Source organism: Channa argus, chromosome 1 (assembly GCF_033026475.1).
Source record: "Channa argus isolate prfri chromosome 1, Channa argus male v1.0, whole genome shotgun sequence".
In the NCBI taxonomy this organism is placed as follows: Eukaryota; Metazoa; Chordata; class Actinopteri; order Anabantiformes; family Channidae; genus Channa; species Channa argus.
The window spans coordinates 37,881,989-37,905,608 of record NC_090197.1 but is presented as its reverse complement, the minus strand read 5'-3'; the positions used below and the strand labels follow the sequence as shown (position 1 = coordinate 37,905,608).

General features: G+C 38.3%; 1 protein-coding gene across 4 annotated transcripts in view; it reads left to right on the top strand.

Moving 5' to 3' along the window:
• The window catches only part of LOC137134054 (SH3 and PX domain-containing protein 2A-like), a 45,847-nt gene that overhangs the window by 16,618 nt on the left and 5,609 nt on the right, over window positions 1–23,620 (top strand). For 2 of the 4 annotated variants that reach the window (XM_067518457.1, XM_067518475.1), the window contains 4 exons: window positions 1,799–1,830; window positions 9,803–9,931; window positions 19,234–19,347; window positions 21,877–21,960. In XM_067518457.1, coding sequence (XP_067374558.1) covers window positions 1,799–1,830; window positions 9,803–9,931; window positions 19,234–19,347; window positions 21,877–21,960 — 359 coding nt within the window. Of the gene's footprint in view, window positions 1–147; window positions 998–1,798; window positions 1,831–9,802; window positions 9,932–19,233; window positions 19,348–21,876; window positions 21,961–23,620 lie in introns of those variants that run through there. The other 2 variants (XM_067518484.1, XM_067518466.1) reach the window with 2 other exon arrangements.

The window sequence follows — 23,620 nt, the reverse complement described above, 5'->3', positions numbered from 1 at the left end:
TTTTTGTCCTCTGTGCATCATTTAATGAAACAGTTATTTGTTAATTTAATTTAATTTAAATTTAAAATACAACTGTGTCTGTGGTAGCTGATCATACATTTTTTTATTTGTTGTCTATCATTCCCATCCCCAGCTGTGCAGTGCCGGTCCAAGCCCAGTAGAAATTGGGGATGGTTGTGTCAGGAGGGGCATGCCGCATAAAAACTGCCAAATCAACATACGGACAATGATCTGCTGTGGCGACCCTGAACTCACTGGATAAACCGAAAGGATAAAAAATAAAATATTTATAGAAAATTTAGAAACTCATATTGCAGTGTGTTTGCTGGGGGATCCAATTTGAACATTGTTGTCGTGTCACAATTCAGTTTAATAGTGCATTTATGGTAAAAAATTGCCACATTATTTTTAAGTTAAATATGAATATAATTTGTGTTTTTATTGAAGCTGTAAGCTGTAAGATTGGAAATTTCTCATGACTGACCCGTCTCATATTTGTTAATGCATCTGGAAAGAGAGAAGCCTTGTGCCAGAAATGAATTTATCTTCAGTAACAGAGAAATACAGTTAGTGCAAAAAATGTTTTGATTAACCAAGAAGTGTCGCTTAGCTTGAACCAGAGTAATTTTTTACGGTGCTTGCCAGACACTAAAATACTACAGTATTCCCCAGTTTTATAATTAAATGTCATTTTTGATTTTTGTAATTATCCCCGAAAACAAAACCTAAATGGGAAACAGCTTCTTTGTACTATGGTGTATAATAATCTACTTCTGAAATTGCAAAACATTTAAACATTTCTTGTATCCTGGAATCAATGAAATACTGAGAGTTGATGAACAGGCTTTAATCTCAAAAATGTTTATCTGAACATGTACTTAGAGCAATAACTGGCCATGGCTCCACTCCTACAGCTGGCCTTTCCTGAGAGCCAGGTGTCTGTTTCCATCTGCATCAAACGTTAGCATCTTCTCATTGTGAGCAACTCTGCAGCTCAGTTAAGTAAATGAAGACATGTAGTCAGCCAAAATGTACTCTAATCTACAAATTATCCCATCCAAACGCACACAGAGACTTAGACTTGTTTCAAAATGTTTATGCATTGTTTGCTTTAAATGGACTAATTTCTGTTAGATAAAAAAATGCTGTCCACAAGCATTTAGGTTTAGAACTATCCAAATCATTAGTTCCAGTCAAAATGGAAAATAAAAAATAAACCAAACTTTAACACAAAGTTCTATGTTTTGAGCAGCAGTAGCAGGTGATGTGTACAGCAGTACAGTACACATGCAGATAGCGAATGGCAAATTGCCACTCACTTATAAGCGTCAAAGCACAGAGCGGGTTCATTGACACTAATGTTTGTCCTTTCAGTGTTTTGTTGCCGTCCTGGCTTTGGAAGATAAAGACTTACCAAAGACATATGATACTATTGTCAAGTAAATAAATGCTGTTCTGTTATACAGAGACAGCTGCATCACTCTCATACACACTATGTCTACCATGGCTAAAAGATCTGATTTACTTTGTTACTGTCCTTGACACACTTACTGTGGTCCTGCACACACATGTACAGTATGTATCCCACCCTGTTTCCCTCCCTCTAGTAGTGGGTCAAGTTCTGCATGCATTCTCAGTGAGGGTTAGGCTGGTACTTGTGCCAACTGCATTTGGATGGTTCCAGGCAGAGATTCAGCTGCAACCAGTTACTTGACTGATGAAGTCATTTTAATGCCCTGACCTCTGTTGCACTCACACTCAAACTGACCATGCTTCTCTGGTGTTGCTTCCTTTTCAGAGACTGTGGAGGCTCTGGCAAACGTAAATCAGGTAAGGATCTTATACCTTTACTTGAGTTAGTAGCATCTATAATATAGTTTCGATGTGCTTCATCCATTTTTCCTATCTGTTTATTGTATTTAATGCATGTGAACATTAATTGATTGTAATATCGCTTATATACTCAAGTTGTAACAGCATTCATTATTACTCCATCATTCATTGTCAAATATTTGCACAAAATGTAAAAGGTTAAACTTGCAAAGTTCTGCTTGTGTATGAACAAGCTTGAAGTAGACAGAAAGCCTTAGTGGCTCAGCTGATCATGGGGTTACAGGCGTAGGAGGCAGCAGGAAAAGTATGAGAGGGATTTAGTGAACAGCTGTGAGAGAGTGATTGTTCGATTGACTGCATGCAGTCTCAGAATACCCACATTCATTACTAAATTACATATTAGGTCTGCAATCAGATGCAAAGTTGCTGTAGCCATCCTTTCAGCAATCTACCACAGTTACGTATGACATAGCTAGGCAATGAAAGCCTTTTATAAGGGACCTGTAAGTAAAATTTCTGTGGGCATTCCACTTTGAGGAAAAACTGCACCGGAGTTGCCACCAAACGAAATAAGACCCAAAACTAATTGCATTATGTGTTCCATGGCATCGAGGCTTTACGTAACAGGAGTTCCAACGACTTAGCGAAATGGAAATTTTGTCTTATTTTAGCTGTCTGTATGTCCTGTAGCCTACATTCAGTCAGTGGGAGATATTAGATGCATTTCCAGTTGTATTCATATTGGCTAAGTGGAAAGATTGTTAGTAGAGCCTTCAGCCTCTCGCTTGCATGCACAGTTTAGCTGCTTTATTTGATAATAAATATGTAATCAGCTAGACTAAGCAACTGCTAAGATGCAGATGAATTTATACATGCATATGTATAAATTCAAATCTACTAATACTAAAACAATAATAGCTTTTAGCAATTTAGCAATAATAGCAATTTAAATCTGGCGCTCATGGTAATTTACTATTCACAGTCATCATGGAGCACATGCTGTACAAGCCTGCCATACTTGATTTCTAAACCTTCAATATTGCCCTCATGTTGACCATTAGTGGTTAAAGATTGATCTTCTTCTTTCAAAGCAAGACAGGAGATAAAGTGCAGTGAGTCTGTGGTACATTTGTGCTGTTGCTGCAGGTTATGGTTTCTATAATTACACGGTGCAGGTCTCCCATAAGAGCTTACTGAGCCCCTGCCCTAAACAGGAGAATTTAGCCCTTTTCGTCAAAACTGCAAGTGGTTAGAGGTTTGAAAAATGGTATTTCTAAGTTTACCTGGCAAGAGGAAGAAAAAGATTTACACGCACACGTGTGCCATCATTTGTTGATATTGTCATAATTTTGATCACCATCATGACTGCTTTTGCCTTTTAACTTCCTATTGTCTTTAGTGGCATTATATCATATTCAATATTTAATTTATTGCAGTGACTGTCTCCCACTTAAAGAACTCTGGGGTTATTGTCTGTGTTACTAACAAATGTATAAGCTAGTTGTGGGGATTGTCAGCATTAATTGTGACTCATGCTGTCATAACTAATCCCTAGAGGAAACATCCTTTGACAAGGTAATGTTATGATTAAATACTTAATGCATTATCTATACTCTATTTAATAGGTAAAGACAAAAAACACATTTTTGCTCTGCTTTTGGGATCCACTGATTTTAGGATGTATACGTAAAGGGGCTTTTTATTATCTTCTCAGCATTAGTGATAACCTCGATTCAAAAAGAAAGTGACATCAGCTGAAGACAGATATTGAATTGGAGAGAAAAAGAAATGGAGTGCTCGGGGGTGTATTGCATGTGAAAAGCAGCTGGAGAGGAGAGGACGTTTACGTGGCAAGTGGAAACCATTTCAATGTTGCACACGAACTGAGGGAGTGTGTTTATATGTGCAGACTTGCTGCCTTTATTTGAGCTGCAGGTCTCTAGGGGCCTATGGGGTGTGTATGTGTTGTTGAGATTGTATGCATGTGGGTGTTTACATACTGTATGTGGGTGTGCGTGTGTCTGTAGGTGTCATGTTGTCTGGGGTCTCTGCTCAACAACTGCCCAAACTTGAACAAGACATAAGCCAACCACAGGAGATGCAGGAATAACTCAGTTTCTTCTGCTTTTGCCTTGTTTGTCGAAGCTTTCTTCAGTAACAAAACGGGCTTCAAACAGATTCAAAACTGGATCAAAGCCAGCGGAAACGGCATCAAAGCACGGTAGAAACAGGATCAAGCAGAATAGAAACAGGATCAAAGCAGTCAAAACAGGCTGATAACGTTACAATGAGAAAGTGAAAAGAAAAATACAATGTAAGATTATAGTATAGCCACTAACATTATTTAATCCAACACTAATGTTACAGGTTTAACACAAGCTTAAAATAAATACAGTGTCATGTAAACTGCGTACAAATCACTCCACATGCACATGGTTCATTAACATACCGTGCTGACTATGCGATAAACCCTTTACATTTTACACTACATGTCATACAAATACTGATAACACAAAACCAAAACATGTTAGAAAATAACATGTTACAAACTAAATTAGTTAGCTAACTAAATGAACATAACATCTATGTGCATGCTTGGTGGAAGAAAAGGGTTAATGTGTTCAGGAGTTAAATGGTGGGTGGGTCAAGGGGTCTGTGTGTTTGTTTGTATTTGGAGATGGATATGTTGTTAAATTGGATGGGAAATCATTAAGGCCAATGAGCACTTTCAAAGAGCTTTAGCAACCGTACACTGTTTCGGTATCACTTTTTCTCAATGAAAAGTATTTAAAGAGTAGAAAATGCCCCTTTTACAACTTCCTACCTGAAAATTTCATTTCAACCCAAACTTATTTTTTAGGTTAAACCAGCTTTAAATATAAGTTTGCCTTGTTTGTCAATGTGAACTTACCCTGGAAGAAGCTGTAAGAAATGAGTAATAAATTATCATAAATATATTTTTTGTCAATTTGCATAGGTCAGACATGCAAAAAACTTACTCCACTCCACTTGGTTTTCCTTCACATACTACAGTAGTTGTCAGGTTTTGGATGTGCCAGATTTCCTTCTGGAAAACTTGATGAAATGGAGCATTGGTTGGATTTCATTCTCATTAAGTGAGAAGTTTGTATTTTGTTTTTTGAAAACCACTGTATCAGCAACATCCAGTGCAAAAGTTAAAGGTAACTGGTGATGTTTCTTACCTCTCATAGCATTGCAGAGCACTGTTTACCAATGCGTGAATTTGGTTTGATATTTTTTTTACATGCAGGTTACACGAAGTCCTCTAATGGTTTCATGCATTCAACGGATCACAGCTTACAATACATATTAAAAAATGTTTTTTCTAATGCAACTTTTTTTTATACTTTTCGACTTCTGTGATATTTACAATTTATCTGGACCTAAAATACTGAAAGTATTATTAGATCAAGTGCAGACAAGGAAGAAATTGAGCAGTTTGCAGCCCTGTGAAAGCTGTCTGTAAAATGATTTTGGAGGAAAGTTTTTGTACTGTTTGTTTCTCCCTTTGGGCCACATACTGATTCAATGACATGAGTACATCTGTACTACATTGAACAGCAGTCCTGTGTCCCTTTCTAATCCAACTGCACATCTGCTGCTGATGAGCCAAACAAAGGCATCGCACTTCGCCAATTTTTACTCCTCTCAACCCATTTCTGCTTGCATAAAATTACCCCATAGTTCAAAATATGGCACTAAGACATAAAGGCCAGTGCCAACTAAGCTATCAACCAAAAAGCTTGATCCTAAAAAAACTCTCCACAAAGAAAAAAATCCTTTAAACTAATGGGTAGACTACACTCCCTGGTTTCCTCCTTTTGGTGATGAATTATTGCAAAGTTCCCAACTGTCATCATCTTTGGATGGAGCTGATGACGGGTAAGTGGGGGTGGGGGTTGGATGGAGTTAGTATGTCTGGGAGTGCAAGGTTGGGAGCAGGAAGCACATGTATAAATCTGACAGCAGAGACATGTAAACACAGAGAGTGGCTAATAGGGTAATCTGATAAAAGCCAGCAAGAAAATACTTTTTAAAGCTTCTTAACCTTTTTGTTATTTTCTAAAAATCTCTTTGCCAGTAAATATTTTTGTCCATATTCTGCATACGGATGCTGTATAATACACAAATACTGTATGTAAACAAACATGCAAACTCACACACATTCTTCAGTTTCCATTCTTTTTTGTCAGACCTACTTCACAACCTGAATGTCTATTCATAATATGCAAAATATAAAATCTGTCTGAACTGAATTGAACAATTTATGCCCATAGCTAATTCTTCTTAGCTAATGATTTTAACCATTTATGCGGCGCTTGCAGCTATGTTAGTCTTTTAGCTAAAACTAACTACATCTGTTGCTTTTATCTCACAACCCATTCATTACATTATGTGTATTTCACGTATTTCAAACATTTTTCTTTTAAATGTAGCTAACAGTTTCAACTTCTCCTCCTGCTTGCTAAAAGATTTCATGCACATTTTAACCCAATAATGACATTAATTTTTATTGAAATCATAATTTCTGTGTCTTCAAAATAATTAAGATGCTCAAACTTATTCTACATATTGCATCAGATAAAGTAAACTGCACTTGGTTTTAAATCACTCTTCTGGAACACATATTTGGAGAACTAAGTTTTTTTTTCTAGTGGGTGACTGAGTAGACTGGCTTGATCCATTTCATTACAATCTTGCATTATACACATTAATGTGTATATATAATTTTATACCCAGCTTTTCTGTATATGTAGCCCATTTGAAATTAGACCTATCCTATCTAGGAATGTTTCACCTCATTTTTCTTACACATGTTCTCCTTGTTCTGGCTCTGTCTTCCTGCTGTTGCAAAACATTTCATTTCCTGAATGAGGCTGAAATATTAGCTTTTGTTTTTAAGGCTTATTTACTTTGCTAACAAAGTCTTTACTCACTCATCTCAGGTCTCAGATTTAATGTTTAACTCCAGCAGCAGTTAATTGAATAGTTAATTTAATAGAAACCTCCATTTACATTATTTGACAAGGATTATTGTTTTGTGAGAGCTTGACCTGCTAATTTTTAGGTCTATCTGTCATGAAATTATAATGTTGTCAAGTGAGTTTTTTTCTCAAAAACAGTGACGAAAATATTACATTTATGTGGAATGGGGTTCCTGGCTGCTCACAATTATATTTCAAGAGCAGAAGCAGTATTAAATAAACAAAAGCACAGATATAAATCTAGTGTTTGTTGTGGGTAGAATAGTCAAATTGTGAAAATGAAATGTAATGAAACTTGAGAGTGCCCATTGTCTTAACCACGTCTCCTGTTCAGGGTCATGGAGAAGCATGAGTCTATTCCAGGTGTCATTGTGAGGATGCACCCTGGAGAAGTCTCTAGTCTATCTCAGGGCCAACACAAACAAGACATACACAGACAGACAACCATTCAAAAGAACATTCCATTTAGTCAAGTCAAGAACTGAAACTCTTTATTGCATATAAAGAGAAAGGTTCCTGTTTCATGAGATGCAAGTGCAGGATTGGACAGATAGAAAACATTTATTTTATTTATTTTTGGTTTAGACGTAAGTGCATTGGAAGTTAAACATACATGTCTGCACAGTGGGAGGATACATGCACAGGGAAACAATGCAGTATCCATACGGAAAGGCCTTGGCCGGCAGGTGGATTTGGTTTGAGGGGGAAGCGCTAACCACCACAATGGCCTCCACGCTCCTTATTCAGAGAGTAGATCAAGTAAAATGCAGTTAGTTAAAGCATGTATTTGTAGACAGCCCAAGACCATATGTGATGGCTAGAAATTTAATTTAAACTTAATAAGCCCACAACTTAATCAAATATAGAGTTGGACAGATGCCTTTAAAACTAAAAAAACTGCTTTAGTGATTTTACATGGATAATTAATTCATAAAGATTCCGTAATATTACAGCAACACGATGTTTATGTCTGTCACTTAATGTCCTTGTTGACCCCATTATTCTAACACATCAGTGGTAATGGATCTGGGAGTTACGACCAACCACACAACCGCAGTGTCAGGAATAATGTCAAGAGAAATGTCAGTGTTTGCTGTAACTTTTGTATTGCTGACATAACAAGATCATATAAGGAGAAGGTAATACTCAAAATCTAAATAACATGTCGATTTCAGTGTTTCTGCACCCAGCTTTGTGGTTTGACAAAAGAGCTTGCACAAAAAACCTGAAACTTCATAAAACCACAGCCCAGCTTCAGTAATCCGGTGTCAGACTCTTTGGCAGATTTAGCATTTCAGATGCAATTGGTGCTGAGTTTATCTTCATGAGTTATTAGCTCCTTGACATTTCAAATTTAGTTTCTGAATTGACTGCAAAATATTATCCAGCTTTAGAGAGATGTTTATCTCTGTTGTGGAAGACTGTCACCAGGTCAGCTGTTTGGAGAAACTGCTTAATCCTAGTTGTCTTTATCATTCCTTATGCAAGCCTCAAACCTTCCATCTTTTGGACTCATTTGTTCTTATTTTCCTGCCTAAAGGATAAAATTGAATTCTCCTTTTTTTTTTCCCCCCCAGAAAGTCTTTACCAAATGTAGAAAAATGCTTTATTTTGACTTATTTGGGTTCTCATAACATTATTTTCCTGGAAGTATTTCATGATTATTTGAGTCAAGAGCTTGCATATTTAACTTTTTTTTCTCACAAACTACAGTAACTAATGACAGTTAATAAAAAATGAGCAATGTGACCATAAATAGTCGATGTGACCCATAAAGAGGATGTGATCACATTTGTGATAACAGATATCCTTCTGTTATCCACGCCATAAAAGTACACTGTATCTTTTGTAGCAGCGTTTTATACTTATCAGATATAATCGCTGTGCACAAAGTAGCTCTCTTCTGTTAGGAGCTTTTAAGCAGTGGTCTGCAGAAACACTTTTTAATGTGTAAACTGAATGTCAGCGGGGGTTGTGTGTAGATTTCAGCTGAAGCTTGTTAGTCCTGTCTTAGGTCAAACAGCTATGTTGATAAAGGGATTTCTTTATGAATATTTGGCCTCAGTTCATGTAGCTTTACTCATGTGAAGAAAACTGTTTTTATTTTTATTAATGTATTGGCCACATTATGGCCAAGATTTAATTAGTCAGAGGGACCCAAACTCTTGTTAAGTCGCAAATGTGATCAAGTTCTAAAAGCAGACACAAACTGTGAAAACTGAGGTTGCTACTGGAGCTTATACAGTTAACTGAGCCAAGAGAAAAAAGGAGGTTTCCATTGGTTGCGCTGCACAGTAGAGTCAGAGCTCTAGTGTTTCATGGAGCCAGAGGGCCATCCCTCTGAGTACATGTCCAGCCCCTTCATCTGGTTCTATTTAAGGCCTCTAGTGCCGGCTCTTATGATTGGCGTACACAACCCCCTACTCTTCCTCCAGCTCCAGCCCCAACTGAGGAGAAGGAGGCTTTTTAGCAGATGGTTTATTTTCCAAGGAAAACCATTTCTTTCTCCTACCCTATTGTCCTGTCCTCACCTGGCTTTAGCTCACTTTACAAGCACTACTACTGCTGTTTCTGCTTTCTCATTGTTGCTCCTCTTTTAACTGCATTAATTTGTCTCATGCTTTGGTGACCTGGTTTCAACTTTGTTGGACATTGGAGATGAGCCACATTTAGTAATGCAGAATGGATTTACTGCAGTTGACTGCTTGATACTTCAAATTTTTCTTGGAGATTCTTTACCTTTGACTTGACTTTGAGCATCTCCATTGCCCTTGATGTTGGGCTGGAGGGGGATGCAGCTCTATGGCTAGACTCTCAGGAAGATGCACTGAACCTCGTGAATATTGTGATTGGCTCAGCTCTGCAGACAAAGTGGCCTATGGCACAACGAGTGCCCAGCAGTCATTCTCGTGGACATATGGCTGGCAGCTGGCTGACAGCATGTTTTTTCCCATCAACCCTAGGTCTCGATGCCTCAGACCCCATGCTTCTGGAACAGTATGTGGTGGTGGCCAATTACGAGAAACAAGAGCCTGCAGAAATCAGCCTTCAAGCAGGCGAGGTGGTTGACGTCATTGAAAAGAGCGAGAGTGGTGAGTAATCATAACAAAAGCAGACATGTTCAGCAGGAATAGCCAACATGCATGTAACATTTTTATGATTCACTTCATAGTTCCTCAAACATTCTGCCCTTTTCCCCAACCCACTCCTCTCACCTCCTTTGTCCACAGCTTGCTAGCTGTTACCTATAGCCCCATCTGGAGGCTCGCTTTGGCCTTCAGTCAGTTCTGTTTTTTCCTAGTGTCGGTTTAGGCTGAAGGCCAGAATGTTGCCTCTAGAAAGACGAATGTCTTCCAGACTAATAATTATTGCAGCTCATTTTAATGGAAAGCCGACAAGACATGCTGTATTTACAAATGCCAGCTGCAGAGAGTCCTTAGTCAGCTGTTTAATCTCTGGAAAGAGCTAACAGACAGGGCAAAGCATGTTGTTTATGATATATGTGATGCAGTTTGACAGTACTGAATGTGTAATGTGTCAGTGGCGTGCTGTCATAAGGCAAAGCATTATGGTACTGTGGGAATATGATGTAAAGCTTCTTGAATCTATTGTACATGGAAGACAACACAAAAAGAATGAAATGAAATATAATATACAATATCTAAAATTAGTAAAATAAGAACCAACCCAATAGATTATATGACAGAAAAACTTGTTGCTTTCTATTTGCTGTTTGTTAATCTTTGAAATAAATACATTAAAATTAGCAAATATTACTGGTATAGGCATCTGCCTGATCAGTTTTATTTATAAAAGGAGTTTTTCATATGAAACACAGGGGTGACCGGAGAGGTCCAGGTCCAGAAACAGGGTCCTAAATATTCAGCTTTATTAGTGTGCTGAGACAGTAAAGCTGTAATGGGACTCATGTGTTTTCATTTGGAACCGGGGAAAGTGGAGACGAAGGAGGAAACTGTGACCAGGAAGGCAATTGGAATTGGGTGAGGGTGTGGGTGAACTGCCATGTCTCACTGGCCTGAAGGAAGAGGTTCCAGAGGGTAGGATTGCTTTGAAGTGTCACATGTCCTGCCTTCGGGTTCGTGTATTTGTTTTCACTTCCTACCCCAGTAAGATTTCATCCCAAAGGGGAGCCACTGTGAGGCGGATATTCCAACACCTTGAAGTCCTTTAATCAGGGGCCTTGTCCGAGAACGTTTCTCTATGAACTTAAGCTTCATGTTTATGTGCTTTTAAGGAAAGTCCACTGTATTTCAACTAAGCACCGTCCAAAGCTGTAGTGGTTGATCTGTGTATTGATGATCCATGCAAAATGGATTTATGATTTGCAGACTTCCATCGTATTACTGTCACCTAGTTTCCATGTTATTATTGCTTTGTTCCATTCTCGTCTTTGATGGAGGCTGTATTTTGTTGCTGCTCTCAGTTCAGCTTATTCATTCATCTCTGCTTAGGTTGCCATTAGTTTCTAGAAAGCAAAACAGTAGACTCAAGGCCTTGTAAGCACATCCTAGGGCTATTTGACAGTTTTATTATACACTGATGGACAGTTTCAGCGATCTGAAGTATAATCAACTTAACTTGCATCTTGCCATGGTGACTGATTCCAGTAGCAGAGTTGGCTTTTAACTAAAATCGCAACACTTTCTGCAATGGAGATTAACTGAAGCTGCTCCATTTGGCTGGGTGACATCACTCGATGTCCCTTTGCCAATACTAACAAGACCAGGTGTGTGCTAAGAAGATTTCAGAGCTCATTTGATTTGCCATCCATTTCCTTGCAGGATAAGTTTAAACCCTAATGGTTTCTGACAGATAGATGTGTTCATTGCAGAGCTAAGTAATGAATATGCTGAGTTAGATGTGCTAAGTGTCTGTTACATTTGTTATGATAAAAGAGTTGGATTTTTATCATTCTGTAAGTCACACATTTTATTAAAGGCATGCACATTTAAACCTGCAGGAATTATTTCATATAGAGTGGAAAATATCTGTATGCTGTCACATTGCTTTATAGTGTTTTATTAACTTTGTGTCTGGAATCTTATGAGATTCGTTTTGCATAGAAGTGTATTAAAGTTTGAAAGATCTATAAATGGGAAAACTCCAGTTCCTTATTATTTTTGCCATTCATCCTAGTCCTTCAACTGATGTCCTGCTGTTAAGGCTACTTTACCATAGACTCTGGTTGTGACTGCTGCGCAACACAGTTATTGACTTTTCTTTACCTTGGATTAGATGATATATGCCTTTGACAGAGCAGCGAATCTAGGTCAGACCTATAAGTGAGCTCAGCTTTCTACACTTTCTCAGCCTGATGTCCTGAGCCAAGGCAGTATTTTCCTTTGCATGGGCATAATGATACAGTTTTTGTCATGGCCTTTGTTTCAGCTGGTTTATATTGACTGCTGGTTTGTTGGGTTTGAAGTAGGTACAGTTTGGGGGAAAATCAACAGGGATGTTCTGTTGTAGCATTCAGGTTCTCTGCAGTAATACTCTTAAAACACAGGAGTTATTGTTTGTCAAACATAAAAATAAATGCTAGGCTTAATCTAAAAGAGCAAAATACAAGTTACAATTTAGTATTGTCAAATAGATTTTCTGGTATAAAAATTTGTTTTATAATTGTTTGTTCTGCCCTCACTCCCTATGTTGCTAATTTATTTGTCAATTTTTGTGAGTTTTCCAGGGGGAGATGCTGGCTCAGGAGAAGAGAGTAGTGCAGGGAGAAACGCAGGGAGAAAATGGAAAAAGTCATTTCCTGCCAAAGTTAGTGGTTCAGAGAGGTTGGTTTATTATAATGACTTAATGGATCCTCCAGGATGCCTCCTCAGTTTACACTGTATTGGAGAGATGTTAACCAAAGCTAAGCTACTGTAGCAGCCTTGCTGGTCAGTTCAAATGCTCAATGTTCAGTGGTTTAAACTTTGCCCTGTAATGGAGCAGTATGTAGGAAAGGAAAAAATAATTTGTAGTCACTACTGGAAATATCGTATTATTGCAGCCTGGTTGCCCACAGCTCAAGGACAATGTTAGACATGTTGTGTTAAAAATCTCTCTCTGTGGACCACTCAGGGTTTAACTTGACCTAACTCCAAATCTAGATCAGCCTGTATGTTTTACAATTTGCCAAATAAACTGCAGGAATGCCTGACTTTTTGGAAAGACCAGATCTTTGGCTCCCTCAAGACCCTCTGACACCACCCATGTACAGTATGTGATGTAGCTTTACCTCTCCACCCTGCTTCCTTAAGCAGTGTGAAGAGCCATTTACCACAACAGTAATCTTATGTGTTTAAAACCTGTCCTTATGAAGGCAAATGATTTTAAAAATGGGCCATGTAGAGGCAGGAAAATGACAGGAGTTATTAAAGTAACGGGGATATCCATGCAGGCCCTCAGTATGACATGATGAATGTGCAGGATGTCTGCTTTACCTTCACATACAATTTACCAATACAATAATGTCCGCTCTCCATCTTCAGGGTAGAAATGCTATCAGCATGTAAAGCTGTATTTCTATATATTACAAAAAAAGCTGGCAGTTTGCTAGCATGACTGTAGATTATTTAAGTCTCTTTTGAGCTAACATGCACAGATAAAAACAAACACGGGAATAACCTGGGACACACTTCGTTCATTTAGTGCATATTAGCTTATAACATTGACAGCTGACTTTTTTTCTGTTGTCACAGTGGGTGTATTGCCATAATAGTTGAATAAAGAAAATTTTCCATACTGCAGATTGTATCATCAGTGGTTCCTGCAAGTGTGACAGCATCATGTGTATTTCTCCTCTGATATTTTAGAGGATTAAAGTCAAAGTCAGCATTACCCAGTTTGGTATGTACAGTTTCAGCAAGCACCGATTTTCTAATAGAACTCAAGAAAACCATATAAAGGGACGATAGAGAAATCTCATGTTAAAATGTCCCAGAGCAGATGGAAGACACATTATTTGCTTGTAATAAATCCCGTGCCGCACATTATTTCAGCTTAACATAGGAAGTACTAATGACCATGTCAAGATGTGAACCTTATCCGGTATTTAAAAAGGGAGCTTTTTAAAGGAAATTTTGGTATACTGCGCGCCTCTGTTGTTGTTAAGTGCACTGCTAAGAATAGTTTACAGAAAACCCTGTTGAGCCAAAAAGGTGCCTGTCTCTCAGTCAGTAAAGAATTGACCATTGAGGTAAACCAGCATTTATAGGGTGGGCTTTCAGACAGTCAAGGACTGCTGTGTCTCCAAATCAGTAGAGCTGAGCACACAAGCTCTGGGCTATACTGCAGCTCTGTTCAGACCATGAGGGGATCCTTTCGGAGTCTGGGGTGGAGTGAAGGTTGTTTCTTAGGTCAACATTAGCTCTTGAAAGTGGTTTTGTGTCGTTTTTGCACCTCCCTTCGTACCAAAGCCAACCCCAGGTAATTGAAACCCAGTGTTTTATGAAAACTGGAAGTGTGTGTATTGGGCTAGATACCTTCCCCCTTGTGCTTTGATACTGGATCTACTGTTAATAAATACAGAAGCTCTAAATGAGTGGAGTTTTCTGCTGCTCTACCCAACAGTGGTGTCGAATATCTGCAGGACTGCCGAGCCACTGCATTCCTCATCATTTCAGGTCGTGGAAAAAAAGAAAAGCCTCCTCTAACTGCTGAATTTGTGATTCCCATATTCATGCTAGATATGTAGAAATCATTTATAAGTGTTACAGAGTAACTACAAAGCACAAAACAATGTTGGTTTTGAACAGTACAGTTTCAGGTTTATTTTTCTCAATAATGAATCTGACTAGGGTGCCAATGAGCACAACAACATCACACTGTGTTTTATATGCCATTGCTTTTTTTATTAGAGTTGATTGATTGTATATGCAGATTATAGTTTTGTTTTATAGCTTATTCAGTCACCTTAGGAATAAACCAGAATGGCATAAATCTAGTTTCTTGTGGCAGCTAAGAATCTGTTGTTGATTACAGTAAAAATGAAGCATGAGTCTTACAGCTGATAGAGTTTCCAGATGGCTGATAAAAGTAAAAGTTGCTCATTGTCTGGAAGTTCCATTATCTGTCCACTGTACCTGCGTTTGCGGGGGCAGACATACAGTAAGATAAAACAGACTGTAAGGACAGCTCCATTAAAGTCTGGAGGACGTGTATTATTTTTTGTCTTTGCAGAAATATCAATCTTACCATCTTTTAACTCACATAACCAACATTGATTTTCCTTCCTCATAGTATCATTTCATTTGTGATGGTTGCTCAGTTAGAAGAGGACATTTCTGGCATGTTTTCATAATGTCACTGACCTCTCATCTAACCTTCCAGCATCGAATTAATTAGTGTATTTCAGAAATGTCAAGCTGTTTTAAATCGGAATCTGAATTTTTTACTCCGTATAAAGGTCGCTGACATCACCATATGTTATCGATTGGAGTGGAATAATGCGTGCATTTAACTTGATTTGACCAGAGTTTTGCACAGCACAGCAGGCTACCAAGGTATAAACTCCGTTACAATGTTCCCCTGCTACGCTTAAAACATTAAAACCAGTTTTTTATGATATCCTTGTAGTGCAATGCAGCAGGGTTGTCAAGACACACTGTTTGGATTCTTCCTTTCTAAGGCTTTGACATTTGAGGTTAATGTCCGTGGTCATGATCCTGTGGTGTGACGATGATTATATGAGATCTCCACCAGAGGGTTGTGGGTTTAGCTATTGTCTTATGTAACCACTGACCCCAAAACGATGGGGGCTACAAAACAGAACTCCGCTCAAATATTTTAAGAGCTTTTTAAAAACTCAGGATGTTAACTAAGGAGCTATATTCGTAATATTGAATAATGTTTAGCAAAGTGTATTGCCAGTCAGCATTTGGCTGTGTTGTTTTCTTTCCTTTGTGGTTGAAACTCTGTAGCAGTTTTAACTTTTCCAATGGTGGATAAAGGGGCAGGGGGACGTAGGGAAAAGCAGGGCGTGACATAGACTGATCACTAAATAAAGAGATTATACACAAGAACAGATAAAGATACAGGTGCAGGTTTATAATGTATGTCTGTGCTCTCTATTGGGGCAAGACAAGTTACAGATTTGTGTTTACTTGCACAAACACACATTTTCCAAACATAAGGTACAGTACAGTATGCTTCCTTCATCTTTGTTTGTGCATATGTACAGATAATTCCCGCTATACTGAAACAAGGATGACAAAACATGCTCCACGACCATCATTTACTTTTTCTCAGGAGCTTTCCTTCTAACTTTGTCACTTTAAGAGTCAATACATTGTTTGTGTGACTCAAAACATTTTATACCCAACAGCAGAAAGTTGAAGACTTCTAGGTCATACAGTGGTAAAATGAAAATTCAGAAAAACATGACTTGCTCATATGATTTCATCGAAATGTTAGGCATTATGCAATTCGGCAAAATTGCTGTGTTGGCAGCCGGAGATGCACAAAACAGCTGCTTCTTTTTCAAATGACTTTAGCTTAAGGTCTCTGTCATCATGAAGAATGTACAAACGATAATCTTGTCAAACAGAAAGTTTACATTATCTAAAAATTAAGAATTGCAGTACCCTCCCAGCCCTCGTGGAGACATATTTCACAACATTAAGTACCCTCTATTCATATATTAGCTACAGTATACTGCGATGTACGATTATATGAAAATAACGAGTGGGTTTCATTAAAGTCTGAAGCTTCAAATAAACCATACAGATGGACTTAGTTAATCACCACCGCATAGTTTTGTACTTTAGATTTTGTTTGTTTGTGTGTGTGTGTGTGTGTGTGTGTGTGTGTGTGTGTGTGTCTGTATACAGAGCTAGTTCTATGCAAGATTGAGTTTCTCTTTAAATAAATGCAAGTAATGAAAGACATGAAGCAGCTTTCTCATTTGGTAGTGTTTTTTTTCTACATGTCATGTAATTGCAACCTGTCTGGTATGAACCAGCAATGACCTCAAAATCTGCACTTGCGTAATGTGTGTGCATTTTCTTCTTTTTATTACATTATTTATTGTTCTTTTATTGCTTCTTTTGAGGTTCAGTGGACTCAGCCTAAGCACCTGGCATATGGGAGAATGGTTTAAAAATAAAAGGGATAGTGGCCTTAGCCATCAATAAGAGATGATCATATGATCATATATTTACTCAGGCTTTTTAAAGTGACAGCATGTCATTGCTCCAAATGTGTATTCAGACTTAAAGCCAAGTGCTCTCAATTAGTACATTCCCACACGTTATTCTTATATTTGCTTACATTTCTGTATCTGTCAGCTTGCTGAAGTGGAAATGACGTTTCACACCAGCTGGAGTGTCAGTGTGAAAATTACAGTTTGCAAAATATAATGATTTTTTTCTTTACTGACTTGACACAGACCTTTTTACTCATGCCAAGCTGATTTAATTAAACATTTCTAACTCTTGATCCCATCTAATATATTTATAAATAGAATGCTGGTGTATGCCGAATCTTGTCACAAGTGTTCAATTCTTCTGTCAAAAGATGAAATGTGCATTTTCACAGCTTTGGTTGTGGATGTTGTACACACTATTTTGTTTTTGTTGCTCGCCACTGTGTCTGATTTATTAACATGGTGTTTTGTTGAAGCCACAGCTTTGGTGCAAAGACTGAGCTCATTTTATAGGTTTTTTTTTTTTTTTTTTTCATCTCTGAGCCAGCATGGTGCTCAGAGCCAGATACTAACAGCATCTTCCCTTCTGGACCCACCCTTACTCAATGCAAAATAGCCCCACTGTACAGTTGATAATGTTTTTGGTGTGTAGCTTAGCAAGTTTGTCAATTAAATAGATTTTCTTTCACATAAATCACAGAGATGTACTGTATAATATGTTATTACAAAAAAGTCATGGAAAGTCTTTATCATTGTCTACACAGAAAGCCATGCATTTAATCTGTTAACATGATGTCCCTAGGTCTTCAAAGTTTCAGTTGGCTTTGCAGATGGATAAGTCCGTAGCCAGGGAACAATCTCAGTTAGATCTGAATTTGATATTTCCAACATTACACAGTTATGTTTTTCTAATCCTAACTACACTTTCAAACTGCCTGAGAAATGTAGGCAATATCAGATCTGCATCCTAGTAAAATCCATGATCCATTTTTTATCTATCCTCTGGTTTATCTTGCTGAAAGATAAAACATTATGATCCATCAGGTGTAATCATTTGACTATTGAAATTTTTCCTTCTAATATAGAAGAAACACAATTGAGAGAAAAATGTTATGAACTAAGCAGACTTGTGTAGATTCCTGTGCATCTAAGCTCCTGTATTTGTCTAGTATAGTGCCCTTTATTGCCACCTTTCAAGTTGCAATGCACACAACTTGACATAAATGCAAAATGTTGTATTGAAAGTTCAATCACACTTGCCAAGTATAGTGGTTTACAGTCTTTTCGCTTTCAGTATCACTACTCTGATTTTATACCCTTATATCACTTAACAGATAATTCATTAAGCAATGCATTTCTTATTGTTCCTTTTGTATGAAACATTCTGCTTTTTTGATTAATTGTGTGCCCCTAAACAACCCTATTACTCAGAGATTCTATAGGAAAATATACACAGCAGGTTTGGACCAGCTGTGAAACTTTGATGCTTGCAGCTGTGAAATCTTTACTACAGTATTCTTTTTACATTGCCAGCTTTGTCACCTATGTCTCCTGCAGAGAGCCCACAAAGTCTTACAAATGTGGGCCGGATGCTGTGCAATGATTAGTGCACATAATTAATTTTCCTTTGCCATAAGGTCTCACACACTTTACCTTATCTAGGACAACTTCACTTACTTTATCAGAAACAGATTTTAAATTAAACCATTATTTTGTAGGTTCACCTCTAAAGCTGAGGCATTTGTCATAAAGCTGTTGCAACATTCCGAATAGATATTTTGGTTAATATCAAAGTTCTGCCCACTGAAATCATAAAATCTGTCACGAGTCGAGATACAGCCAAGCGCTGTTTCTTCTGATGTTTTTGGCCCTGACTGTAGATATAGATTCTGTTGGAAACCCAATTAATTTCCTTATGTTTGTGCTTATTTATGACGCATCCCTCTGGTTTGACATATTTTATCAAATCTCAGTGAAGGCTCAGTGACTAAACAGAAGTGATTTAAAAAAGGATGTAGGCCAGACTGGAAGACTTTTCTGGGATGGGAATGTTATTGCAGCCCCAAGATCTTCTAAAAATTTGTAACAGATCTTCTAGACCTCAGAAGACGGTTAACTTCAGGCTGGACCCACTGTTTCTTACTCTGTAATGGATTGTATGACATGACCGTGAAAAATCCTGCATACAGCACACTCTACATAGTCCTGGTGATTTTCAGCCTTTCTCCATTTCCACAGGTTGGTGGTTTGTCAGCACTGCAGAGGAGCAGGGTTGGGTCCCTGCTACTTATCTCAACCCCCACAGTGGCACACGGGATGACTTGGAGCTGGGTGCCTCTAAAGTTGGGGAAGGTAAGTCCCTGCCAACTCTCCTCTCTCTGTCCACCTACACACAACTACGACCTCACACACTCTGTTATATACCCACATACCACCCCTGACTAAATCCTTAAGCTTTGATCTGTGACAAAATGGAGCAAAGTCGCCACTACTTCACCACTGCCGGCCTACGCATATGGCTGACACCAAGGTGGTGTGAAGACCTCTTTCTGTCTGCCCGCCATCATAAGCACACTTGAACAGAGTGTAGATTCAGACCTGGGTAAACAGCAAGTATAACCAAGGAGAGACCAGACCACAAGCACTGGAGTGATGTGCTGTACAGTTATGCACTGTACAGTAGAAACATAGCACAGCATTAAATGATACATGGCACTCCATAAAATCATCTAATGAAAGAGACATCTGTTTTCTTCAGCAACGGAGAATAAATCTTGAGGTTCTTTCATAAGCCATGCTCTTTAAAAAATGGTTATTGTTAATAAAGCAAGCTCTGACAAGACTTAACCTATTTTATGCTATGTCTGCTTATAATTGTGGATTGCTGATAAGTTTAAGTACAGTAGACAGTGTGGATGTTAAGTTTCGTGAGATTACTGGAGTCAGGGGGATCCAAAACCCTGATAGAAAACACGCCTTTGTGGGGTTTCATTTGCCAGAATATAATGCTGACATGTGAAGCTAAGGACACCATCCAATCATGTAATGATATTTATAGCCCTGTCAAATGTGATTATTGAGTTATTTAGAACAGCACAATTCATTTCATTAGCTCTTAGTGTCACATAGTCATAATTTGATATTTTCAGCTGGTAGTGCAGAATATGTAGTGTATTTATTAGATTTAGGCAGCATTATGTTAGAGAAAACTGAAGAAAATGGAGGCAAGGAAATAATTAAGTTGCGTATAACAATCCAAACAAACATTAAGGTTTTCCAGGACTCTGGCCAAGACAATTGTTGCACACTGTAACAATGGGTCCAAGGATCCCCTTGGTGTTGTATATCTTATGATTCAACGATGGAACGAGAGAGAGAGAGAGAGAGAGAGTACATGAACAGCAATGTTAGTCCTTCACAAAAAAATTGTTAAAAACCATTATTTTGCCATTTGGAATCAAATAATACGTGTTTAGCAACAGGAGGTTTACAAGTGCGCACAAATCACAAATGCATGACCACACACAGGCACAAATGCACACACATTTCTATATGCACTCATCTACACCCAGCACTGCTATCTACTCTGGCAGAGATAGCTAGAGTTTGCTGCCAGGGGGGCTTCAAGACGGACAATCTGTCAGTGTAATTAGTGTTTATGTGTCTAGTCAGTCATGGGAATGGCATGAAACTCATAAAGCATCTCTTTTTCAGTCCTGTGGTCTTCAGCAGATGTGTGCCACCATGTTGTCACAGAAACAAAACACATACAGTGTTTTTGGAAAACTTTATTTGATTTCATTATATGTTTTTTCCTCTTTTTTTTTCAAGCTCAAAGAGTTGAAAGCTCAGACTTTCAATATGTTTTTTTAAGATACCCACTGATGAAAATGTGTACATGTACCTCCTCCTTGTTTTGGTCATATTTATACAAAAATAAATGTTTTGCCCCAGAGAATAGTTACACATCTTGGGAAATAAGCCTTTTTGCTTTTAGGCAGAGAGTTAGATGTAAAAATTGATACCACTCTTGTGTCTCTGGTATCTGTAAGTTGACTTTACCATTAGCTAAGTATAATGTGATTGGCTATTTAGCTAATTTAAACAGACTAGAAATGGCAAAACGGCTAGTCTGTGTGTCTGAAGATAACAAAATTCACCCACAAGCACGATTTACTCCATTTACTTAACATTATATCTTGTAGGTTAACCCACACAAAATTGTCAATTTGCTTTTTTTCTTCTGAGTTTTGTGCTGCGGTGTTTCCTGTCTCTGCACAGTTGCCAGGCAACTCTAAAAATGTACCGATGCCAGAAACATTTCTGTTTAATGCCTGCTGTAAGATGGCAAACAATCTTCTTTATATCGTTGTGGTAATTAGTGAGATAGTGTTTTTGCTAAGCTAAATTTACCCCCTGCTTGTGATCCAGTAACTTCATACTGTGTTTGAAAATTTTAAACCTATCTCTCATACTGGTACTGCCTGATACTACCATTTTTGATATTACCAAATCACAAATCCTGTGTTGCACATATGAGAAAATATAGACCTGAGGTGGCCAACCCCGCCCCCAGCAGGCATTCCTGTAATAACTATGTGTGTCCCAGATGCTTTAACATGACAACATCTTAACGCAACATCTTAATTACAAGCCACAAAGAAGATGGCTTGGTTTAACACTTCCTCTGTAACCTCCATCCATCCACTCTAACTGTCTACCATGTTTTGCTATGTGGTCTTGTTTTTTATGTCTTCCATGTAGCTAATAATGGGTCCCTCTTTATTGAACCCATGTCATTTTTGTGCTGTGCTTTTGTATAACATTTGTGCATGTCTCCTATGTTTGTATGTCATTGTCTGGCATCTGTGTGTCTGTCAGTTACTAAACGACATAAGGCTCACCTGAAGAGGCTGGACCGGAGATGGACGTTAGGGGGTGTCATCAGCAGGCAGCAGAGCCGAGGTGAACTGAGACTAATGCTGTATCACCTCCTTTACTTCTTTTGTTCTTTATTGTCTCTCATCACAGCCTCTCCCTCTCCACATGCACACACATGTTCAATCTTTCAACCCATGCTGTCTCCCAACAAATGCATTTATCATGAGCCACAATACTCCACCACTAACCACTAACTGATGCTAACATGAACTGAGCCTTAAAGCAAAGGTGAAATCAACATCTTTATATACACCAATTATTGATTACAAAACTGGTCCGACTAAGTGCTTTTATTATAATTACTGCATAAGTACTGGACCCCAAAACCAGTCTTTTTAGAAAAACTTCTACTAAAACTAATAGTTGCGTATTAGACTTAGGAATGTCTTATGCTGCATCTTAGAGCCATTTTTTGCTTTTTATGAGCAAATGAATGACGCAGTTCTCTAATGAGTGTGTGCTCTACCAAATTGTAGCAGAAACAGACATATCCTGCTGTGATGAACATACTGTAGGAACCAATGTTGACAGACACACAGAGAACTTTATTAATCTCTCACTTGGTTTGCAAGAAAATCAAATTCTCAATCACAAAGTTCTACATGTTGTTAAAAGGCCAAGATTTTTTTTTTCTCAGGAGATGCATTTGAACTGTTGTGAGTGGAGTGAGGATAGGCTATTGAGTTAAGCCCAAACCTTGCACTTGGCAGTGGATGCTGCTCTCTGGAGTGGAGAGAGAGAGATGTTTCCACACGAGGAATGAAATTCTGCTTTGTGTTAAAAAACAAAACATTTTGCTGACTCCACAAGGATAATTAATAACACTGATGCAGGTGATGCATGTTGTGGTTAACATAACATCTGATTCAGAGTTTCCCTTCATTGCAATGCTGGATATTGTTTGAAAGACGAGGTTGGTGTGGGGAAAATGTTCTACCAGTCCCGTCACAAAGAGGTCGGAATAACCCGGCAAATTGAAAATGACAGAAATATCCTCTACCTGTGGTGCCTACATTAGTTTTTGCAAGTAAAGGGAATTACTATCCCACATCCATTCAACTCCTGCACAACCTTGTAAGTGGGTGGAGAAAAAGAAAATGGAATAATTTGTGACCAGAATGTTGATTCTAATGTACCAACTTGGGAGGACCGCATTCAGAACAGTTGCTCTTTATCCGCTCCTCTCCTTTGTGAACACATCTCTTCTTCCTGTGCTGTCTGTGTTTGAACAGGAATTGCCATAATGACAGGAAATGATGCTTTTGCTGTGCCCCTTGGACTCATGGGAATGCATAAATCAGCATGGAGCCTCTGCTCTCTATTATGCTTGCTCGCTGTCACAAGGCCAAGGACACTGTTAGGACTTTGGCTTGCCTCATGTGCAAGTTTGCTTGGTCAACACTCTGTGTGTAATTTTGTAACGATATATCAGAGTGGATGAACTCATGTGGTATTTTATTAATGACAGTTTGAGGATTACATACTAGCACTTTTTAGTTTTTATGGGCATAAATGCATAAAATAGTCAGATGATAGTAGAGAGATGACAGGAAATGAAAGGAGAGAGAGAGACAGGGAACAACGAAAACCGGGGATGTTGCGGTTTATGGTTATAACCTTAGGACAAGGAGACTTGCTTTATGACTACTGGGCTGATTATGATTATGATTTGTGTATAATGACA